Source organism: Pongo pygmaeus, chromosome 10 (genome assembly GCF_028885625.2).
Source record: "Pongo pygmaeus isolate AG05252 chromosome 10, NHGRI_mPonPyg2-v2.0_pri, whole genome shotgun sequence".
NCBI classification, from domain to species: Eukaryota; Metazoa; Chordata; class Mammalia; order Primates; family Hominidae; genus Pongo; species Pongo pygmaeus.
The window spans coordinates 33,470,799-33,494,376 of NC_072383.2; the positions used below are offsets into that span (position 1 = coordinate 33,470,799).

The window sequence follows — 23,578 nt, forward strand, 5'->3', positions numbered from 1 at the left end:
TGATCCTTACCTTGGAACAAATGATAGTGTTGGTGCATTTAAAGTAGCAGCTTTTGGGTGACTGGCTGGTCCTGAGGAGTTTTTCCTACTTAGCAGTGTTCATTTTATCTATTAATGCCATGAAGCAAAATACAGTTTTGAAAAGTTGAATGAGCAGTGTTGGTAACTGCAAAACACAGTAGGCTGAGGTAGTTTTAAGCAGATAAAGTCTACAGAAATTAGTTTACAGAAATAGTGTTAGGCTGGAATGTTTTAGCTGCTAGATTTCAGATTTAGAGAAATCAAGTTTAGAAAAATAAACCAGCAAAGTAGAACAAAATTAATAGCAACAATGTCAGGAAGAATTTGCTTATGAAAAGGATCTATTTTCCCTTTTGTGAAGAGAAACATTTGTTCACCCTTGGTTACTTGTGATTGAGATAATTAAAAACAATTTTATTTGGTTTTAGCAGCCTTCTTGTGAAAACTTATGAAATATTAGGCAGTTTGATTTTCTTCTCCTCTCTGGACCTGCAGATAAATTTGTTGTGAATAAATGGAAAATAGTTTGGCAATGGGCAGAAGCAAGGGAAAAGCCAAGAATCTGGTCGATTTATAAACCAGACATTGTGAATAAATGAGTTGGCTACAGCTCTTAGAAAAAGGCTTTTGCCTTTCGAGTTCTTTTCCTACATCTGTTTTTATTTCTTTCACACTTTATGAAGTCAATAAAAATTTTGATTTCATTGTTACAGAAGTTTCTCCTTGTATAGGAGCTTTTCATGCCCTCTGTTGGCCATGAATAATTTACTTTTGATTTCTCAAGGCTCCTAACTTGTGACTTTTCATATAAGGGGATATCTAGGTTGTTTTTGGTAGTGATATTATATCTTTGTACCCAGAGAACACTTCTGACACCAAATGGGGGTTTTCCTCACAGCAACAACCAGTTCTTCAGCTCTACCTGGAGTTAGTGTCAGATCCCATAGGTGAAACGCTGAGTCCCACAAGACTGTCCCCACTTTAGATGCCAGTCACAAGTCCCAGGCACCCCATAGTTCTGACTGACTTGCCGTAAATCAGAGGTTCCCATGAACTCCTCATCAGATTTAATAATTTGCTAGATTGGTTCACAGAACTCAGGAAAGCACTTTACTGACATTTGCTGGTTTATTATAAAGGATACTATGAAGAATATAGATGAACAGCCAGATAAAGAGAGATTAATACATAAGGTGAGGTCCAGAAGATTCCTGAACATGGGTACTCCTGTCCCATGGGGTTAGGGTAGGCCACCCTCCCTGCACATGGATGTATTCACCAACTTGGAAGCTCTCTGATCCTTGTCACTTAGAGGTTTCATCATGTAGATGTGATCAATTATTAACTCAAGTCTCCAGGCGCTCTCCCTCTCCAGAAGTTGGGAGGAATGGGTCTGAAAGTTCCATGCTTCTGATCATTACTTGGTCTTTCTGGCAGCCACCTCCATCCTGAGGCTACCTAGGGTTACACCAAGAGTCATTTCATCAAAAGAGGCTTCTACCACCCAGGAAGTGTCAAGAGATTTAAGAACTCTCCATTAGGAACAAAAGATGCTCCTATTATCCCCACCACTTAGGAAATTACAAGAGTTTTGTTTTTGTTTTTGTTTTTGAGACAGAGTCTCGCTGTGTTGCCCAGGCTGGAGTGCAGTGGCACAATCTCAGCTCACTGCAAGCTCCGCCTCCTGGGTTCACGCCATTCTCCTGCCTCAGCCTGCCAAGTGGCTGGGACTACAGACTCCCGCCACCACGCCCGGCTAATTTTTTTGTATTTTTAGTAGAGATGAGGTTTCACCGTGTTAGCCAGGATGGTCTTGATCTCCTGACCTTGTGATCTGCCTGCCTCAGCCTCCCAAAGTGCTGGTATTACAGGCGTGAGCCACCGTGCCCAGCCGGAAATTACAAGAGATTTAAGTGCTGTCCTTTGTCAGAAACCAGAGACAAAGATCAAGTATGTATATTTTTATTATGTCACAAATGGATTCTAAAATCAGATAATCTTACTATTACTTACCTGTGAAGAGGACTTCATACTTTGCACATAAGTATTGGCTGTGACTTAAACAAGAGTCACATGGTGCTATGAGCTTAAATAATTACCAGTAAAATTTGGCCAGAGCCAGCCGCCATGGTTTATGTCTGTAATCCCAGCACTTTGGGAGTCCGAGATGGGTGGATCTCCTGAGGTCAGGAGTTCGAGACCAGCCTGGCCAACATGGTGAAACAAAAAATGTCTCTACAAAAAATGCAAAAATGAGCTGGGCATGGTGGTGAGTACCTGTAATCCCAGCTACTAGGGAGCCTGAGGCAGGAGAATCACTTGAACCTGGGAGGCAGAGGTTGCAGTGAGCCGAGATGGTGCCACTGCGCTCCAGCCTGGGTGACAAAGCAAGACTCTTTCAAAACAAAAAAAAATTTTTTTTGGCTGGGTGCAGTGGTTCATGCCTGTAATCCCAGCACTTTGGGAGGCTGAGGCAGGTGGATCACTTTGAACTCAGTAGTTTGAGAGCAGCCTGGTCAGTACGGTGAAATCCTGTCTCTACAAAAAAATACAAAAATGAGCCGGGTGTGGTGGCTCACACCTGTGGTTCCAGCTACTCAGGAGGCTGAGGCTAGAGGACTGCTTGAGCCAGGAAGTGGAGGTTGCAGTGAGTTGAGATCGCACCATTGCACTCCAGCCTGGTGACAGAGGGATATTCTGTCTCCAAAAAAAAAAAAAAAAAATTACTATTAAAATTAGTCTTCATGGTGTTTTGGTGAACTTTAGCTTACCAGCTGGAAATTATGGAATTCATTTCATATAGCTTCCACTGTAAATACTAATTTGATCCAAGCCTGTTAATAACACTAAGCATGGTGATTCTCAACCGTGACTGCACAGTGGGATTGCCTGGGAAGCTTTAACATACCCTGATACCTGGGTCTCACACCCCAGATATTGACTTAAGTGGTTTGGGGTGCAACCCAGATATTGCAGTTTTCTTTCTTAAAGTTCCACAGGTGATTCTAATGTAGTCATGGTTGAGAGCTACTGACCGAGAAGCATGATTTTTTAGAGGTGGCTAACCCCTTCTGGTGTACTGGTTTACATGCAGTAGAGATAGTTGGGGAAGATAATTTTTGCTTAGAATAGGAAAGCAACTGACACAATCGCATGGTAGGCATGCAGGGTTTAGAACAGTAAGAAACTAAAGATTATACCCTATAACACTGTGAATTTATCAGATACATTCCAGAGTGGGTTATCAGCCAAGATGTGCTAGATCAACTGTGTATGGTGCTGCTAATGAGTTCACAGAAACCTAGAGGTTTTTACTTGCCCGAGGTCACACCACTAGCTGGGGACGCAACCAAAACTGGAAAATTATAGCGGTAATTCATAGTTTGTTGCCTTGATTATTTAGGTCAAGTTCTGTAAACTTTTTCTGTGAAGGGCCAGATTGTAAATACTTTAGGCTTTGCAGGCCATATGGTCCCTGTTGCAACTACTCAACTCTACTAACATAGTAAAAAGCATCATACGTATTATGTAAATTAATGAATGTGTATTCTAGTAAAACTTTATTGACAGGAGCTGGATTTGGCCTGTGACCTGTAGGCTGCAGATCCCTGATTGAGGATTGTTTTAATCTTCCCATTGGAAAGTTGGCTCCTTAAGAGCAGGTTGAAGATGTTACTGGTCCCACGTGGTGCCTTACTTCCTGGTACTGTTACAGTGCCCTCTGTTGCAAGGTGTTAGATGAGTGCTTGTTGAATTCATATCTATGCAGTTCTTAACTTTTTTTTCTGTTGCTTCTAACCCTTCCAGTAGGGGAAACAGTTGGCACATATTCCAGCTTTGGAGAGGAAATGGTTGAAGTCTGTAGCAGGGTATAATTGCTGAATTCTTCAAGGGAATTAAAGATCTGAATTTGCTCTAGGGCATTCATAATTATTTTAATTTCCTGGAACAGATTCTAAGAATTCATTTTAAATCTGAAAGTTTTTCTTAAAATCTGTTTTATGATACACTGTCTTTAATTATTTTTGTGAATATTGTTAGTTTCTCACAACAATATTTATTTCAATTCATTTGGATCTAAGATCTTTGTTGTACTTATGTGTGGCCAGTAGACTCTTTAGCAAAATTAAACAAATGCTAATGGGTTCCCACAGCCACCCAAATATTAGAAGTACAGCTCCAGATTATGAGCCTGTTTCTCTTTTTCTTTTCTTCTTCTTCTTATTTTAAAGAGATGGAGTCTCAGTATGTTGCTTAGGCTGGTCTCAAACTCCTGGGCTGAAGCCATTCTCCTGTCTCAGCCTTCCAAATAGCTGGGATTACAGGCAGGAGCCACCGCCCCAGACATGAACCCATTTCTAATGCAAAACACATATTGACCTGACAACAGGGCCCTCAGTTGTGGTGGAAAGAGCAGTGACCTTGGAATTAAAAGCCCTGTTGTGACTCGTGGCTTTGCCACTTTTAACCAACCCTACTTTTGTTTACCTATAATGTGCAGGTATCTTTCCCACTCTTTAGGGATGCCAAAGGTGAAATGAGGTGTGCTGTCTATGTGACAGTGCCTTGTGAGCACTTTTCTGACCTCTCCCTGAGGAGGTTTGGGTCAGGCCTAGCAGAAACTACAGCCATAGAGCACGGAGGGAAGTAGGACTTGACTAGCATAGAGTGAGTCTATGAGAGTGTGCCCACTGGTTTCCAGAGAGAATGTCGAAGAGTATACAATGGTGAGGCCTCATCAGCCTCGATTTGAGAAGCAAGTGTAGGTCAGAAATGGGGAGCAGAACAAGAGGAAAAGAGGAAGGTCAGGAGTCTGCAGAGCTGAAGAGGTGGTGAGAAGTGGTTCAAAGCTGGAAATAGGCAAGGTAATCTGGAACTCTGTCTTGATGTCTATTGAGTTATCCTAAATCAAGACTCATGTTCCTGTTACCTTATATTTCTTAAATTGATTTGTTTGATGCCCTGGGTATTTTGAAGCTCCTAGCTGCATAATCTTGCCTAATAAAGGCACAGAATTAGGGCAGATAGCTGCAGTGACTTGTGTACCTGCTCAGTGAAAGCCAAAGAATCAATAGCTAGAATCTGTGTCCACAAATTGCTTACAAACCACATGTAGATATGACATTTAACATCAGGCAAGGCTGGGCACGGTGGCTCACATCTGTAATTCCAGCACTTTGGGAGGCCAAGGCAGGAGGATCACTAGAGTTCAGGAGTTTGAGACCGGCCTAGGCAAGATGATGAGACTCAGTCTCTACAAAAATGAAAAAAAAAAATAGCTGAGTGTGGTGGCATACACCTGTAGTCCCACCTACTTGGGAGGCTGAGGTGAGAGGATCACTTGAGCCCAGGAGTTTGAGGTTGCAGTGAGATATGGTCATGTCACTATATTCCAGCCTATCTGCATGTAAAAACAAAAAATACACACACACACACACACACACACACACACACACACACACACACACACCCCAGCCTAACCACTTGCCACCTCTTAATCATCTTTATAATGGACATAAAAATGCCTGCTATACTTTACATCATAGTATTCTTGAGTGGAGTAAATGAAATAATGCATATAAGGTGCTTTGCACAATGTGTGCTTGGCTCACAATAAACACTCAATATTATTAGATATGATTTCTACCATTATTAGTAACAGTAGTAAGAATAGTAGTAGTATTTAAAAGCAAGTTTGCAGTAGTTTTAAAGCACTATGAAATCCCAAGTCTTTTTTAAGACGGAGTCTCACTTTGTTGCCCAGGCTGGAGTGCAGTGGTGCAGTCTCTGCTCACTACAATCTCCGCCTCCCGGGTTCAAGCGATTCTCCTGCTTCAGCCTCCTGAGTAGCTCTGATTATAGGTGCCCGCCACCACACCCAGCTAATTTTTATTTTTATTTTTTAGTAGAGACGGGGTTTTACCATGTTGGCCAGCCTGGTCTCAAACTGCTGACCTAGAGTGATCCACCCGCCTCGGCCTCCCAAAGTGCTAGGATTACAGGGATGAGCCACTGCACCCGGCCTCAAGTTATGATTGTTAATATTTTTGTGACATTCAGGATAAATATTTTTTAGTATTATGCTACTGAAGGACATGTCTCAGCATCGGTGTATCCCTGCCTGAAGCTATATGTTACATTGCATTTACAGAGTTGTCTTGGTGTCCAGAGAACAAATCAGTTGAGAAAAGGCCATTTTGAAAATGATTTTTTCCAGGGAGCATACCCTAGTACCCTGTCGCAGCATCCGTGTGTGAGGGGATGGTTGGATTATAGATCTTCAGTGTGAAGTCAAGCTTCTTATCAAATGAAGTGTTTTGTCCGATCTTAGAGTTTAAACCCACAAGGAGATAACAAAGCAAAGGGCTAATATATCTTTTCGCTACTTAGAACTACAGGCCAGAAATTTGCTTTTGTATTCTGAGATCTTATGATACTTGTCTCAATGAAGTAAAACTGCATGCATTATTCTGCATTTCCATATTACTATTCTCTATATTGGTAATTACTATGATACTTGCTTCCTGTACTTAAAGCAGCAAGCAGATTTATTTTATAACCACTTCAAGGAAAGAACCAGTTTCTTTGGAGATTTCCTGTGGTTCCTAAGTTGCATGCCTCCAAGTCTGTTAGGTTGTGGGATTTTGCATTTGAGAGAAATGAGGGAGGTGGAGAGAATGAAGAGAAAGTGGACTGGCAGAATTACAGAATGTGGTTTCATCTGATTTTTTAGGCTGAGGGCTACTCCATTTTTAGACTCCATGCATAGAACTCAGGCATCCTGGGTCCTTCCCTAACTGCTGCTTTGTGGTAAGAACATCGTGAGATCATGCAGCCTCAAGGCTGGGAACATATGGGATCAGGTCCAAGAGCAGGTTGGAGTTTGGGTTCATGATTTCAAAGTCAGGGTCGTGAGGGCACCCAAGATGATTACCGAGAAGTCAAAAGCACGTGCCAGTAATGGCAATGGGAAGGTCTGGGAAACAGCCAAAACATAGCTGTCAGGAACGTGGGACAGAGTCCCTAGGGCAGCTTTTCCCAAAACATGTTCCAAGATATACTAGCTCTATGGGATGTTGACTTACAATAATATGTGGCGGAAAAGTTTTCCAGACACTGAGTTCAGAGTTAAGCAGGTTTTTTTTTTCTATTGCAGAGCTTGTCAGAGCCTCTGATATGCCCACTAGTATTGTAAGTGTACAAGATGAAGCTTTAAAATTGGGCAAATAACAGATATTTCATACAGAATCCTGGATGTGGCCAGGAGTGATGGGAGATGAGGGATCCTCTTGTCAGAGTAGCACTCCACAGAACACACTTAGGGAAAAGTTGTCCCAGGGCCTGTGGCATGTGCTCTGAATTCATTTTTGCCTGGCTCTTAATTCTGGGGTTCGGAAGGAACTGGCAAACACCCAAAAAAGTTATCTAGGCTCTTATTGAGTGCTTCCCCTCGTCCTTCCATCCGAATCACTTGGCTGATATTTGTTGCTGCTATTAACAGAATTCAGGAAATCAGCCCTTCTTAGATGAAGAAGGACAAGTGAGACCACAAACAACGAAACATAATGAATGGATCAGAGCCTGTGTATAATTGGCCCTGGATTAGGCAAATAGGCTTTCCCCACTCCCTTAAAATGAAAACAAAATGGTAGTTTAAAGAAAGTACCAAAGGGACTATATCTAATAATAACAATGAGATTGAAAATGAGGGCACATGGTGTGTTTAGGGATGGCTGAGGCCAATGACTGTCAAGGCAGACTGCATCTTTGACAGCCTCGCCTCACTGGCTCCTGAAATCATCACACACAAAACAGTATTCTTCTTGCGTTCTTAAAGTGAAAGGCACTGTTTCCCTGTCACACTAGCAATGTTGCGAAGTAAGTGTCACCCTTTCCTCCTCCTTGGCCCGGCCTTCTACAGCTAGTGCCCCTGCCAGTTGTTTCCTCAGTGCATCTCCAGCGTTCCTCTTCTCTTCCCCCTGGGCTCAGCCTTACTTCCAGTCTCATCATCCTATGCCTGGGCTGATGCCTTTGCTTCCCAGCTGCAGTCGGCTGGGGATGGATGTGGGGGTAAGGCGGGCATTCCAAATATTTATAGAATTGTTCACGTCTCTTTTCCCGTTAGCCATGAGTTACTTGAGGGTGAAGATAGTGTCTTATTTGTCTCTCTGTCTCTAGTAATTAGCCGAGTACCTGGCACTTTTAATTAAGGAGTTATCATTCAGTACATTTAAATAGGGAGAGAAAGAAAAAAACAAAGAATGGAATAAAGTAAAAGCTTGATAGGTTTTGTTACTCTTTGCAGTTGATCATTGGCTATTCTTAATTCTTATAGACCAATTAGTACTTTAGCAGCATACAGATAAGATATATTAAAATCATACACTGAGTTTTTAAAAAGTAGGTGGGCATGAGTGGTGGCTCATGCCTGTAATCCCATCACTTTGGGAGGGCGGGGCAGTAGGATCACTTGAGCCCAAGAGTTGGAGACCAGCCTGGGCAAAATAGTGGGACCCTGTCCCTACAAAATATTTTTTAAAAATTAGCTGGGTGTGATGGTGCACCTGCCGTCCTAGCTGCTTGTGAGGCTGAAATGGGAGGATCACTTGAGCCTGTAAGGTCAGAGCTGCAGTGAGCCATGACAGTGCCACTGCACTCCAGCCTGGGCGACAGAGCAAGACACTGTCTCAAAAAAAAAAAAAAAAAAAGAAAGACAAAAAGTTCATTAGCACTTAAACATGCTTTTCAGAAAATGACTAATTATCAAAAACTAGCAATTGTGATACTAGCAAATGAAGAAATGTCAAATGGAGAAGAAATGAAAAACATTTTTAGAATCCAGGACACACATTTACAAGAATGTGAAATATTGTGAAAATAATTTGGAGGAGAATTATCATTATATTATTTGAGACTTGAATTACCTGCAGTAAATTCAGCTGCCTATCAGTTGTTAGGCATTTTATCATTACTAATCCTGTTACCATCTTTGTTGAATAAGAGATTCATACTTGATATACAAGGTCCATACATTTGTAAATAATTCATTATTAGTTTGCAAGAGTCATGATTTTGCCAGAATTTATCCAAAATGGTCTATTGGTAATCCCAGAGAGTAGCAGAGGCGTTGGGCCATGAAGCTAACAGGCGGTGCTAAAGCCAGCATGAGCAAGTGCTGGGTGGTAGGAAAATAGAACTCAGGCAGTAGTGAGGGCAAATATAAGCAGACAGGGCAGAGCTAGAAGGAGACAGCAAGTAAGAGGCTTAGGAGGCAGGAGGAGCAGAGACTAAGGAACACTCCCCCAGCATCATGCAGCATTACATGAGTGTTAGTAATTTCAAATAGTTATAACTATTTTAGATATACCATGTGCTAGCTACTGTTGTAGTATGCTCACTAGAATTTAATACTTGAATCCTCACAGCAACCTAGGTGGATAGTATTATGAATCCTATGAATTTTCATTTATAGATGACAAAATTGAAGTACAGGGAAAGTAAGTCATTCACCCAGCTGATCATCAGTAAATGGAAAAGCCATGATTTGACCGCAGGAAAATGAGGGTTATTTGACAGGGCTGACTTGAAGAATGTTTAGATTGCTGTAGAACTGTATTTAGTGCTTAACGATATAAAATAACTGATACAATTGGTATCCAGACAGCCCAATCATGCTTTTAGGGATCAAGGAAAGCTGCCTAAGTGTGCATGTGCCTAGCATTTGAGTTGTCTTTTGATACAGATGATCATACCAGAAAAATATACCATCAGTTTTCAGGCCTATCTGCAGAGTAATATGCTTGGAGTTCTTCATGATGTATTCACTGATATTAAAGCTCAAAACTATTATGAATGTTAGGCTCTGGTGAAAAAATGTGATCGTTTAAAAATTTGGCATTTATCTTATCCTGTGGAATGGGCAACTTCTCAGGCCCATTTCTCACCACCAACAAAGCAGTAACGTGAGGTGTTTTAATAAATCTATTGCCCAGTCTCTTCCATATTGCTATGCTTAGCTGTAAAAGAAGGGACCAAGAAATAGGTGTTATGCTTAATTGGAAACAATTTTCAGATAAAGCACAGCAGTCTGCAAACCTCTTCCAGCTCAAGATGGTATCAACTAGAATTGCCTTTGTGTAAGAGACACATGTACTTGATTGTGGTTTCTCTTTACTCCCACCTTCCACGCTGGTCATTCCTATAGACACAGAGTAATTTGTGTACTGTAAATAGCTAGATCTTTCTGTAATCTTTATTTGTTTCTTTGTTTGTTTTTTGAGATGGAGTCTCACACTGTCACCCAGGCTGGAGTGCAGTGGCTCAATCTCGGCTCACTGCAACCTCCACCTCCTAGGTTCAAGCGATTCTCCTGCTTCAGCCTCCTGAGTAGCTGGGATTACAGGCGCCCACCACCACACCCGGCTAATTTTTGCATTTTTTTTTTTTTTTTTGTAGTAGAGACAATGTTTCACCGTGTTGGCTAGGCTGGTCTCGAACTCCTGACCTCAGGTGATCCACCTGCCTTGGCCTCCCAAAGTGCTGGGATTACAGGTGTGAGCCACCACTCTCGGCTTTAACCAGCGTTCTTAGTTGAACACAGCAGAAAGGGGAACCTCCATTAGTACGTGGAACTCGGGCAGTAGTGAGGGCAAATATGAGGGAGAGCTGCCTTCCTGCTGCAGGGGTAGGTTCAGCATGCCAAGGTACAGCAGAGCACACTGGCCAGCTCCAATGCAAGAGTCATCATGGAGTGTGCCTTTTTTTTTTTTTTTTTTTTGACAGAGTTTTGCTCTTGTTGCCCAGGCTGGAGTGCAATGGCGTAATCTTGGCTCACAGCAACCTCCACCTCCTGAGTTCAAGCGATTCTCCTACCTCAGCCTCCTGAGTAGCTGGGATTACAGGCATGAGCCACCATGCCCAGCTAATTTTTTTTTTTTTTTTTTTTTTTTTTTTTGTATTTTTAGTAGAGACAGGGTTTCTCCATGTTGGTCAGGCTGGTCTCAAACTCCCTACCTCAGGTGATCCGCCCGCCTCGGCCTCCCAAAGTGCTGGGATTACAAGTATGAGCCACTGTGCCTGGCCAGAGTGTGCACTTTTAACATGTCTACGCAGGGACACATGGCCTCTAACAACAAATGGCCATCCCGAGAGTGGTGGAGCAGAGTGTTGGACCTCTGGAGCCCACATTTTTATTGTAGCAATACTCAGTCTTCTTATAACAGGTACTGTGGCCATGGGTCTTATCAGCTCCTATTCAAAATTGGAATTAGGACAAGTATAGCAGGTTGTGTTCTAACAGAATTCTAACTTTTAAGGTGCCACAGACAATAATATTCTTTAGAAATCTTAGTGTTATCCTTTTCATCCTTTCGGGGAGGCAAACAAAAGGCACTCAGTAAATAATTATGGAGTATAATTTGGGGAAAACAAAATATTTCTAGTCTGAAAATTATTGTTTTAAAAATTATTTTTGTCTTGAGAGGCTGTACGTTTATGTCAACTGCATGGCGACATTGTTGATATGCTTAAGAAAGATAACAGTCGAAGTTGCCTTTTTACACTTTGTATTTGTGCTCATCCAACCATGAGACCTTTAAAAATATTGAATATCTGCAGTTATCTTTCTTCAGGTCTTATTTTGAGTTTATATTACCTTTGAACTCAAAAGATCTCAAGCCATTTGCATTGAGACAGTATGACAGTATGACATTCTTTAATTTTAGGTAGCATTGTATGATGAGTCTGAAATATTGGCAGCCTGTAATGCATATAAGTTAGTGATCCTAGTAAATGCAAATAAATAATAAATAATAAACAGAAACATGCTGGGCATGGTGGCTTATGCCTGTAATTCCGTAACTTTGGGAGGCTGAGGCAGGAGGATTGCTTCACACCAGGAGTTGGAGACCAGCTTGGGCAGCAGAAACCCCATCTCTACAAAATTTTTTAAAAATCAGCTGGACGTGGTCGTGCATGCCTGTAGTCACAGCTACTCAGGAGGCTGAGGTGGGAGGATCATTTGGCTCAGATTGAGGCTGCAGTGAGTTGTGAGTGCACCTCAGTCTAGGTGGCAGAGTGAGGTCTTGTCTCAAAAACATAATGATAAATAAAATAATAACAGAAACATTCAGTCAATAACTGGGATTTTTTTTACTGTTACTATTTTTTATCAAGACAAACATCTGGAGAGTTCTACAATTCCAGATGCTTACCAATCTGTTTCTGGGTTGTGAAGAAAATTATTTGGGTATGTATAGCTTTTAACTTTTTTTTGTTTTGTTTTAACTGAATATTGAGGATTTGTGTAGAACAACTTTGAATGTTTTGGATTTTAGATTTAAATGGAAATATCAAAAATTTTATATAGGTTGGGCTCTAAACTACATATTTCCATATTGTCAGAATTTAGAAAACATCTTTTATGAAATAGAAACTAAGAATTTTGGCAAACAGAGAAAGTTGCCCAAGGTCTCCAGAATTCATTTGTTTGACAAATATGTATCGAGTGTCTACCCTGTGACAGGTGGTGTTCCTGGGATTTGTCAGGAGCACGATTGCTGCCTTCCTGGAGCTTACATTCTAACCAGGGAAAACTGACAATAAACAGTAAAAAAAAAAGTAAATAATGTAGTTTGTTAGAAAGCCATAGGTGCTACAGAAAAAAATAAACTATAAAGTAGGGGTCGGAGTAGCAATAAAACTAAATAGTGTGGTCAGGGTAATCCATGTGGACAAGATGCAATTTGAGCCAAGATTTAAAAAAGATAAAGCAATTTGCCTCAAAATAATCGGGGGGAAGAACATTCCAGCACCAAGTAGTTTGCTCGGCCTGTTGGAGGAATAGCAAGGAGCCAGCGTGCCTGGAATGGAATGCCCAAGGGGCAATAGTGGCCATAAGGTAAAAGTGGTAATGGAGCTAAGGCCAGATCCTATAGAGCTTACAAACCATTGCAAAGAACTTGAGATTTTACTCTCAGTAGAATGTGGATCCATTGGAGAATTTTAAGCACAGGATCTGACTGGGGTTTTTAAAAGGGTCTCTCTGGTCCTGGTTTGAAAACATGGACTGCACTGGAAACAAGGGAAGGAGCAAGGGTCTTACTGCTGTAATTCAGTTAAAAATTATGGTAGTTTAGGCCGAAATAGTAGCACCAGAGATAGTGCTAGATGGTAAAATCTGGAAATATTTTGGAAGTAGAGCCACCAGGATTTCCTGGTGAATAGGATGTAGAGTATGAGATAAAAAGAGGATTTGGGGTGTTTCCAAGGTTTTAGCCTGTGCATAAATGGAGTTATTGCTATTGAGTCAGAGAAAACCTTAAGGCGGTTAGTTTTAGATAAGAGTTGAGTGATGAGGGGTTCAGATATGAATCTGTTGATAGTGAGATGGCTCTTAGACATACTGGGGAAGATGCTGGTAGGCAGCTGTATGTGTAAATCTGGAGACGGGCGAGGTCTGCAGTGGAGATTTAAGGGTAGGATAATCTCAGCATGTGGAAGGCATGGAAGTGTGGGTGCAAGTGGGAGACGAGAACCAAGCACTAATCCAAGTGCACTTCAATATTTAACTTTAATTTTAAGAGACAAGGTCTTTTTTTTTTTTTTTTTTTTGAGATGGAGTCTCGCTCTGTCACCCAGGCTGAAGTGCAGTGGCGCAATCTCGGCTCACTGCAAGCTCCGCCTCCCAGTTTCACGCCATTCTTCTGCCTCAGCCTCCCGGGTAGCTGGGACCACAGGCGCCCACCACGATGCCCGGCTAATTTTTCGTATTTTTGGTAGAGACAGGGTTTCACTGTGTTAGCCAGGATGGTCTCGATCTCCTGACCTCATGATCCGCCGCCTTGGCCTCCCCAAAGTGCTGGGATTACAGGCGTGAGCCACTGCGCCCAGCCGAGACAAGGTCTTTCATTCTGTTACAGCTGGAGCACAGTGGTGCAATCACAGGTCACTGCAATCGCAAACTCCTGGGCTCAAGTAATCTTCTGAAGTAGCTAAGACTATAGGTGTGCACTACCATGCCCAACTAATTTTTTTTTTTTTTACTTTTTGTAGAGATAGTGTCTTGCTGTGTTGCCGAAGCTAGTCTCAAACTCTTATCTTAAGTAGTCCTCTCTCCACGGCGTCCCAAAGTGCTGGGATTACAGGCATGAGCCATCATGGCTGGCCAGGCACTTTAATTTTAAAGAGCCTTTAATGTGGTTTCTTGCCATGTCAGAGATAAGAACAGCTTAATATTTCTTGACTTTTCCTTGGTTAAACAAGGGGTATGCTTTAAATTTTTTTTTTAATTTTAATTGTGGTAAAAGGTACTTAAAATTTGCCATCATAACCATTTTTAAATGCACATTTCATTGTCATTAAATACATTCACCACTGTCATCCACAGAACTCTTCATCTTGCAAAACTGAATTCTGCACCCACTAAACAATAACTGCCTTTTCTTCCTACTCCCAGCTCCTCAAAACCTTCATTCCATTTTCTGTTTCTATGATTTTAAAGTGGAATTATACAGTATTTCTCTTTTTGTAACTGGCTTATTTCACTTAGCATTATGTATGTCCTCAAGATTCATCCATGTTGTAGCATATGATAGAATTTCCTGCTGGGCGCAGTGGCTCACACCTCTAATCCCAGCACTTTGGGAGGCCAAGGTGGGTGGATCACCTGAAGTCAGGAGTTCAAGACCTGCCTGGCCGACATGGTGAAGCCCTGTCTCTACTAAAAATACAAAAATTAGCTGCACATAGTGGTGGGCGACACAGCCTCCCCAAGTGTTGGGATTACAGGCGTGAGCCACTGCGCCAGGCCTGCTTCTACTTTTTGACTATTGTGAATTAATGCTGCTGTGAACATGGATGTACAAATGTAAGGGATATGTTTTTGGTTTTTGTTTTTTGTTTTTTGTTTTTAAGATGGAGTCTCACTCTGTCACCCAGGCTGGAGTGCAGTGGCACAGTCTTGGCTCACTGCAACCTCCGCCTCCCGGGTTCAAGCAGTTCTCCCACCTCAGTCTCCTCAGTAGCTGAGATTACAGGTACCCACCATCATGACCAGCTACTTTTTGTATTTTTAGTAGAAACGGGGTTTCACCATGTTTCCCAGGCTGGTCTTGAACTCCTGACCTCAGGTGATCTGCCCGCCTCACCCTCCCAAAGTGTTGGGATTACAGGCATGCACCACCATGCCCAGCAGGGATATGCTTTTTAAAAAGTCTCGTGATATGTATACTTGGTGACTTTCATAGATTCTTAAAAATATAAGTAATATATAAATATTTTTATTATAAAAGATTTAAATGATATAGCTGTTAAGAGACCAAAATATGAAAATTCTCATTCATTCTCTCACCTCACCTCCATCTGCAATTCCCAAAGTTACATTTGGTGTGCTATCTTCCCTCTCTTTCAGTACATTTCTATACATTTGTCTATATCTTATTCTTTTTTAAAACTGAGATATTATACATATTCTACAGTTTAATAATGTCTTGGAGACCTCTCAATTATTGATATTTTGGAAATATTCCCAGTCTGCTGCATATGTTCTATAGTGTTATATTTACCTTTATATGTATAGGGCTATTACTGTAGATTAGAGTCCTAGAAGTGCATGCAGTTCCTAGGTCCAAGGAGCTTTCTTTAACTCTTCATCAGATTTTCTTTTTGAAGAACCTTTGTGGCTTGATAATTATGTTTCTAGAAAATTTATTATGCAGGTTTAGAAGTTTGGGGAGCTGTTTGAAATAACACTCAAGTAAATGTCCTGGCTATGGATTTGTTCCCCTTAGCAAGAGAGTTGTACACTATGAGTTTTATAACCTTAATGGCTTTTTTTTAAAAAAGGCAGTTGATCTCTTAATCTAGGTGTTTTAGCTAGCATATGGGAGCTGTAATCTGCAATCTATGGGACAAATGGGGGAGTTTTGGGAGTTATGATAGAAGACTGTTGAAAAATGTTTTATAATAATGTTTTACAGTAGAGAAACCTGGTAGATGCCACCTCATCAGCCGACCAGGGTTAACATCACATGATAATCATATTGCTATCATGCAGTGATATTAATATAATAAAGTGAGATGGGTGCATTGCCTCTGTGATATTCTTACCCCAAACCCATAACCACAGTCTCATAATGAGAAAATAACAGAGAAACCCAATTTGAGGGACATTCCACAAAATACCTGACCATGTTCTTCAAAAGTGCTATGGTGCCAAAAGTCATGCAAGAAAAATCTAAGTAATTCTCACAGTTTGTAGTACACTAAGAAGAGAGTGAAAACTAAATGCAAATAAAGTGGGTTTTGGTTTTTTAAAGTATGTTTATCCTTATGGACAATATGCTCCTATAAAGATCGTCTGCCCTAGAAAACTGCGTCTTCCCTCTTAAATCCAAGAGGTCCTTGTCCCAAAGCGTGGACTCCATTGAGATCTCCTGGGCTAGAGACCTAGTGCATGGATGGATGAGACAGTATAACCAGACTGTAAGCAAGACCATATAAAGTTGTGATCTGAGCTCATGGACACTGTGGTAAGAGGTCAGGCCTGAAGAATCAGAGAACTGAGTGGACTTTGCAATGGGTAGCCAAAGAGAGGGTCCAAACTTAAAATGCGAAAGAATAATTCAAGAATGATTTGGTAAAATATAATATAACAGCCTATAACAGAGTCTTGCAAATAGTAGCCAAAAGTCACCCTAACAAATCGTAGGGCATATCTACCACACAAAAGTGTCACTTAGTGCATGACTATTTAAATGCCAAAAAAGACAGATAAAGGAAAGTTAAGCCATAGTGGCAACCTCTGCAGTTGGAACGAGGGAGCTATATGCAGTCAACGGTGAGGCCAATTGAGAATATTTGAGGTTAGCGTATGTCTAGGGATTCCTATAGGAGATACAATCCAGCAAGCATAGGTCAGCAACCCAAGGTCAGAGTACAAAATGGGTTAGTACTAAAAAGTGGTTAAAAAGATGACCAGTCCTCAAGAGGAGATAGTATTTAAATCGGATACCTGTCCTTCCCCATGCTAACTAACATACTGTAATTTGTTATGGCTGTTTCTAAGGTTAACTGTTTATAATTATAAATCAGCCCTACTGGTTCTTCTTGATATTGTAATTTCCAATCAAAGAACCTCTAGAGTTAATGTGAAACTTCTTGAATGAGAGACCATCTGGTTACAATTTTCGATTCAGTTCCCTGTTAGGCAACTGACACCCAAATAAGGACCGTTTCCAAATATGAGTAGGCTAAGTCAGTCATAAACAAACAAAAAGTTTCAGTTTTTGTTGCTATTATCCAAGATGTTAGCAGATGAAGTGTTTAATGAAAGGGTGCTTCTTTTAGGCAAACTTCTTTTACCATGATTTGTTTAACCTATACCAGTGGTCCGTACATTTTTTCCTGTAAAGGGCCAAATAATTAATAGTATTTTTAGCCTTGCAGCCACATATGATCTCTATGTATTTGTCATTGCCTTTTTTTTTTTTAAACAAATGTTTAAAAATGTAAATGTTCTTTGTGTCCTTCACCATGTTTTCATGCTTTGTGATAGTGGCTGAAGTTTAGAGACTTGTTTTAATAAACAATGTTCTGAAATGTTGATCTAATTGCCTCTGGCAAAAGATGTGTAATCATGACTTTGATGAACTTATTTTAAAAATAGATGCACAGTTGATCTCTTATTGCACGCATTTTGGCACATTCATGGGAGATATTCTCTATAAACATGACACTTGCGAAACCTACCATACCCTGAAAGTTTGCTGTCTAGAAATTAAGTGCCTAGTTTTCATGCAAATTAATATTTAGGTAAGACATGTTTTATTTCTAAATAGACTGTCAAACTTTTTTCATATTTTAATGTGTAATGGTGATGACCTTTTTAAAAAGACTCAACGTAATTTGTTTTCTCATTTAACCCATTAACTGCCCCCTTTATGTAGTATTGTTGCTGCTTTCTCTTATAAATTGATGGTGTCTCAGGGTCTCAATTTACAATTACATTAGTTTCTTCCTCTAGTTTGTAGTTGAGCTGTGGCTCTGCACTGTTTGGGCCTGTACACTCATCCTTCACTAGACCCCGGCAGGTGGCCTTTAGTAGGCTCAAAGGTGGCCTTTAAGCCATTCTTAGTATCACTGTGAAAAAGCATCCAGATTTTCCCCCTAAAAGGCCAAGTGGTTGCATGACGTGTTGTGGATTTTAGGGGTATACTTTGCCTATTTCACATACTTTTTTCCAAGAAGATAGATAAGCTTACACATGTAAAGGTTTCAACTGTATTTCTTCTGTTTATAATTTTATTTATTTTGAGATGGTGTCTCGCTCTGTCACTCATTTTGGAGTGCAGCGCGATGGTGTGATCATGGCTCACTGTGGCCTCAAACTCCCAGGTTTAAGCCATCCTCCCACCTCGGCCTTCTAAGTAGCTGGGACTACAGATGTATGCCACCACACCCAGTTAATTTTTTTTGTATTTTTTGAAGAGACAGGATTTCGCCATGGCTGCCTACCTGGTCTCAAACTCCTGGGCTTAAGTGATCTGCCTGCCCTAGCCTCACAAAGTGTTGAGATTACGTAAGCCACTGCACCCAGCCTTTTTATAATTTTAATAATAATCTGTCAATCTTTCGTTACTTTTGCTTTCTAAATTCTTGTTATATTTTACTAAACAATGCTTAATCTCGCTGATAAACCATTTTAGCAGAAGTATGTCTGATGAGGACCACCCCGCCTTTTTTTTTTCTTTTCTCAAAGTTGCAAGGTCTCCCTCTGTTGACCAGGCTGGAGTGCAGTGGTGTGATTATAGCTCACTGCTTCCTCAACCTCCTGGGCTCAAGAGATCCTCTCACCTCAACCTCCCCAGTAGCTGGGACCACAAGCGCTCACCACCATGCCCAGCTAATTTTTATTTTTTTTAAGTAAAGACAGGGTCTTATTATGTTGCCCAGGCTGGTCTCAAACTCCTAGCGTCATTTAATTTCTGTTTTGGTATTGGTTCTGAAAGAACTGTTAAGACAGCACTTGGAACTCTTGATATTTTCCAAAATCTGTTTTACCAAGATAAATTTTAAGGAGAGCAACAGAAAATAAAGCACAAATGTGGTTTCTTTGTTGGTTTTTTTGTTTTGTTTTGTTTTGTTTTGTTTGAGACGGAGTTTCACTCTTGTTGCCCAGGCTGGAGTGCAATGGTGCGATCTCAGCTCACTGCAACCTCTCCCCATCCCGGGTTCAGGGGATTCTCCTGTCTCAGCCTCCTGAGTAGCTAGGATTACAGGCACCCACCACCACACCTGGCTAATTTTTGTATTTTTAGTAGAGACGGGGTTTCACCATGTTGGCCAGGCTGGTCTTGAACTCCTGACCTCAGGTGATCCACCCGCCTTGGCCTCCCAGAGTGCTGGGATTACAGGCATGAGCCACCGCGTCTGGCCCAAATGTGGTTTTTAATCAATATTATTTAATAATGAATTGGATTAAGAGTTTTTTGGGGTTTTTTTTACTCAATAGAAAGTTGATTGGGTTTTTTAAAAATAGCTTCTCTTGTTTTCAATAATTAAGGCTTAAAAAATCTCTGAGTTCTCTTTGAGATATTTGGATTCTATAAAAAATGAAACTCTTTGTTTCTTAACCAAATGATAATTCCTTAAATTGCATTCTTTGATACAATTATAGTGAATTTCCTGGTAGAAATTTTATTTTCTCTGAAGCAGAGTCAGTGGTCTTAATATCACCATGTCAACCAGAAGAGAAGGAAATCTAATATGCATAATAGAGAACACTGACACATGACTTCTTTAAAAGTCTCTGAAATTCAATATATAACTTTTTATATCAGAAAGTGAACAAACATTTCATCTTTTCCTCTTCATCTATGTCTCATGATGTATTTGTGTGATTTTAAAGAACATTTTGGGGTTTTTGAGTTCTATATAAATGTGACCATGTTATCTGTATAATCTTGCCATCCTTTCTTTGGAAAACATGGGTCACTGTTAGCGTATGTCATGGATGTTGATGTGGAGTCTGAGTAAGCTAGTGGGCTAGAGGGTGTGTGTGGACGTGGGCGCATGTGTGTATTTGTTCGTTTCTAATCGAGCCATTCTTCTAGAGTCTTTAGGTCAGCTGTCACGTTGGGCTTTCCTCCTTTGTTCTTTTGAGTTGCTCTGTGACTAGCCACAGACCCAACACTAAAAAGGAAGGCTTTTAACAGATTAATTCCGTCCTTTCCTTCGCCTACATTGTAGCAGCTGCGTTCTGCCCTTTCTGTGGCCCTGCAAGGAGAGGAGGCCTGTGTATAACAGTCTTCTGTCAACATCCATTATAAGATTCCTAAAGCACATGGAATGAGATAGTTCCCAGGAAAACTCTTTGTCAAGGCCAGCCCATGTGGGAAAAGTATTTCTATGCTTAGTCTTGTAACTATGACTGTTTTTGTTTTATGGAGTCAGGAGAAATTTAACTTATAAGACAGTATTGTGCTATGCCTCCATACTTACCTGCCCTTTCTTTCTGAACTCTTGCAGGCAGCAGTACCTGTCCAAAGATCGCTTTAGTTCCACCTTGCTCCACAAGCAGCACAGCCACACTGGTTGGTGAGAATGTATCTGAAGAAGAGGCTCAGGGAATAAATGGGAACAGGCCAGCAAAACACTCAGCTGCAAGTCCAAAGCCACAAGGTATGCTCACTGGGAGTTTGTGATTGGGGTGGGTACGTTGTTGATCAATGAAGGCTAACCAGAAAAATGATGGCCACAAAGAAAGTGTTTTAAGCTAGAAGGAAGGAATTGGGTACGTTATTTTTTAGAGAAGAGTCCATCTGTGCATCTTCTCAGGCAGAGGTTGCTATTTGCTGTGCTCCTGAAACAACATATATTTCTCTATTATGGATCCTTTCATGTTGCTGAAATTGTTTGCATGTCATCTTAACGGAACTGTGATCTCTTTATTATGCCTGATCTAGCACAGGGACTTACTGTCTGTGTAATAAATGTGTTTGGAGCTACTGTGAGAAAGAAATGATTTGCTAGATGTCAGTATCTGTGAAACATAATTCTAAAACAGCACTTCGTGTACTTATCAAGCATGTGACTTGAAAATATTAAGGAGGTGGGGCATGAAAACCCCTGATAGTAAGGTCATCCGCAGAAAGGAACAGTAACAGCCCTTCATTCAGTATTGAGTGGCCAGTGAGGGTAAAGAAAAAGCCATAATGGTAGGAAGCTTGAATGATTTTTTTCAGTGACCATTTCCTTTTACAAAGAAATTTCCGGTGAACTGGGTATTAACTTTGAGAAGCACAAAATTATAGTTTTGATGATAGAGAGCAAGGCCTTTTGAAATGGAACACAAAAGCTTAAGCTACCCTACGGTTTAATGTGTAGTTTCTTCCTTGCAGATTTTCATTTATAATGAATGCTAAACAGATACGAGAAATAATACTGGGCATTGTCAGAATTACTACAGTTGGGAAAAATCAATTTCTATTTTTGTTTATTTTGTGTTTACTTAAGTCTCCTGTTCTTGCAAAGAAAAATGTATTCTAGAGCATGCATTATAAAACAAGTGATGTTATTCCTTAAAGTTGTATGTTTTAAGGATTTCTGAAAGAAAATTTTAGAACGAGTTTAAAATGAATCTTCTAGATTATGGGATATTTGTCTTGTTCTCACTGCAATTATATTTGTGGTGGTATGGAATATCACTATCAAGCAAGGTCAGATAATTGATGATTCAGATGAGTAGCCTATTCATGAGCTTACAACCATTTCTTTTGACTACACTGCTCCCTTATAGCATTGACGTGAATATAAACATAGGACTTTTTTTGACCATGATTTAAGCCTTTTTATTTCCAAAATATAAAATTCCATTTCGCCCATTAGACCTGAGTTGACAAAGATCCAGTGTGAGGTAAGAATATTAATAATGAATACAGTTGTAGTTGATGTAATTTTCCTGATCAAAGGAAGAATTTCATTACTTAAAAAGCCTTTATTTTTGGAAGATGCAGTGCAATACTTCATTGTTTTCCAAAGTCAGTGTATTGAGAGATATAAGAGTGTCCTTCCTGAGCTGCGTGTGCCACAATAATCTCCTTTTTAAGTAGACAACACTTAACCTTGCTTTTGCTGTTTTATAGTTATATTAAAGCCACTATATAGTTATTTAAATACATATTTACTTCCTATGTTAAATATGGGCTAACTATGTATATATACTTTCCCAACTAAAGGGAATATTTGCAGATATTAAATAAATCACAGAGTACTTTATACTTCTTTTTCAAAATACTTTCAAGCAGTGTTTGGCCTTTACCTGATACCCATGGCTAAAATTTTAACCTCACCTTTCACCCTGCCCTTTTATATTTCCCTATGTTGTAGTCTGTTCAGGCTGCTGTAACAAAATACCAGAAATTGGGTAGCTTATAAACAATAGAAATGTAGTTCACACAGTTCTGTGGTCTGAAAGTCCAAGATCAGATTCAGGGTCTGATGAGGGCTTGCTTTCTGGTCCACAGGTGGGTCCAAGATCAGATTCAGAGTGTAATGAGGGCCTGCTTCCTGGTCCATAGACGGCCATCTTTTCACTATAACCTCACAGGGTGGAAGGGCTGAGAGGTCTCTCTGGGGCCTCTTTTCAATGGCACTAATTTGACTAATGAGAGCTCAGTCCTCATGACCTAATCACCTCCCAAAGGCCCCACCTCTTCATATTGTCACCTTGGGAATGAGGATGGCAACATGAATTTTGGGACACAAACAAACACTCAGACCATAGCACTCCATACGAACTTTATTTTTTCTCATTCATTACTACCTGACCTGCTGTATATTTTACTCATCAACTCAGTTTTTTCTGCCTATGTGTCTGCTCACATAGTACATAACCAGTCTTCAATAACACTGCTATATTGCTACATTTCTTCCCCTTTGTTTGTGCTATTCTTTAAAACTTTGAACATGTGCCATGCAGGGACCAACGTCCCTGAAATGAGGCTACATCTTAGTATTGTCAGATGAGCTGCCACATAGATTGGTCAGTAAGTTAATCAACAGAACCCAATAATGAGTGTTTCTTACTCTTTAGTGGAGAGAAGCTAATTTTAATTTCTCCTAACATTTGGGTGACGGAGGCAGAGAAGAGAAGGGGGTGCTAATAGGGACCTACTGCATGGAGCAAGGAATTATCACCCCGACACCTTTGTTCCTGCCTCACTGCAAATCCCTTACAAGTTGTGAATGGTGAGGTTGCTGGGGCTTCAAGGTCACTATGTGTGTGGTCCTAACAAGGGAAGGGGAGTCAGGCTGGCAGGAGCAGGGGAAAGCAGAAAGAAAAAGCAGATAAACTATTAAGTCTGCCTTTCTTCCTGGTCCAGGGCACGTAGCCCTCCTGTGCAAATAACTCATAATCTTCCTGCACTGACTTATCACCAGACACCGTGGCTGATATAAAAATGAAAGTTAGCTCACTGCAACCTTGGCATTGGCATTATCAGTACTGCATGTAGCCCTCTCCAGCACAAGCACCATCCTATAAAATCCCCAGGAAAGC

At 40.6% G+C, this 23,578-nt stretch overlaps 1 protein-coding gene across 8 annotated transcripts in view; it reads left to right on the forward strand.

Annotated features, from left to right (window-relative positions):
• Positions 1 to 23,578, forward strand: part of FGD4 (FYVE, RhoGEF and PH domain containing 4) — a 242,713-nt gene that overhangs the window by 141,550 nt on the left and 77,585 nt on the right. For all 8 annotated transcript variants that reach the window (XM_054442565.2, XM_063672604.1, XM_063672609.1 and 5 more), the window contains one exon: positions 20,548 to 20,700. In XM_054442565.2, coding sequence (XP_054298540.1) covers positions 20,548 to 20,700 — 153 coding nt within the window. The remainder of the gene's footprint in view (positions 1 to 20,547; positions 20,701 to 23,578) is intronic.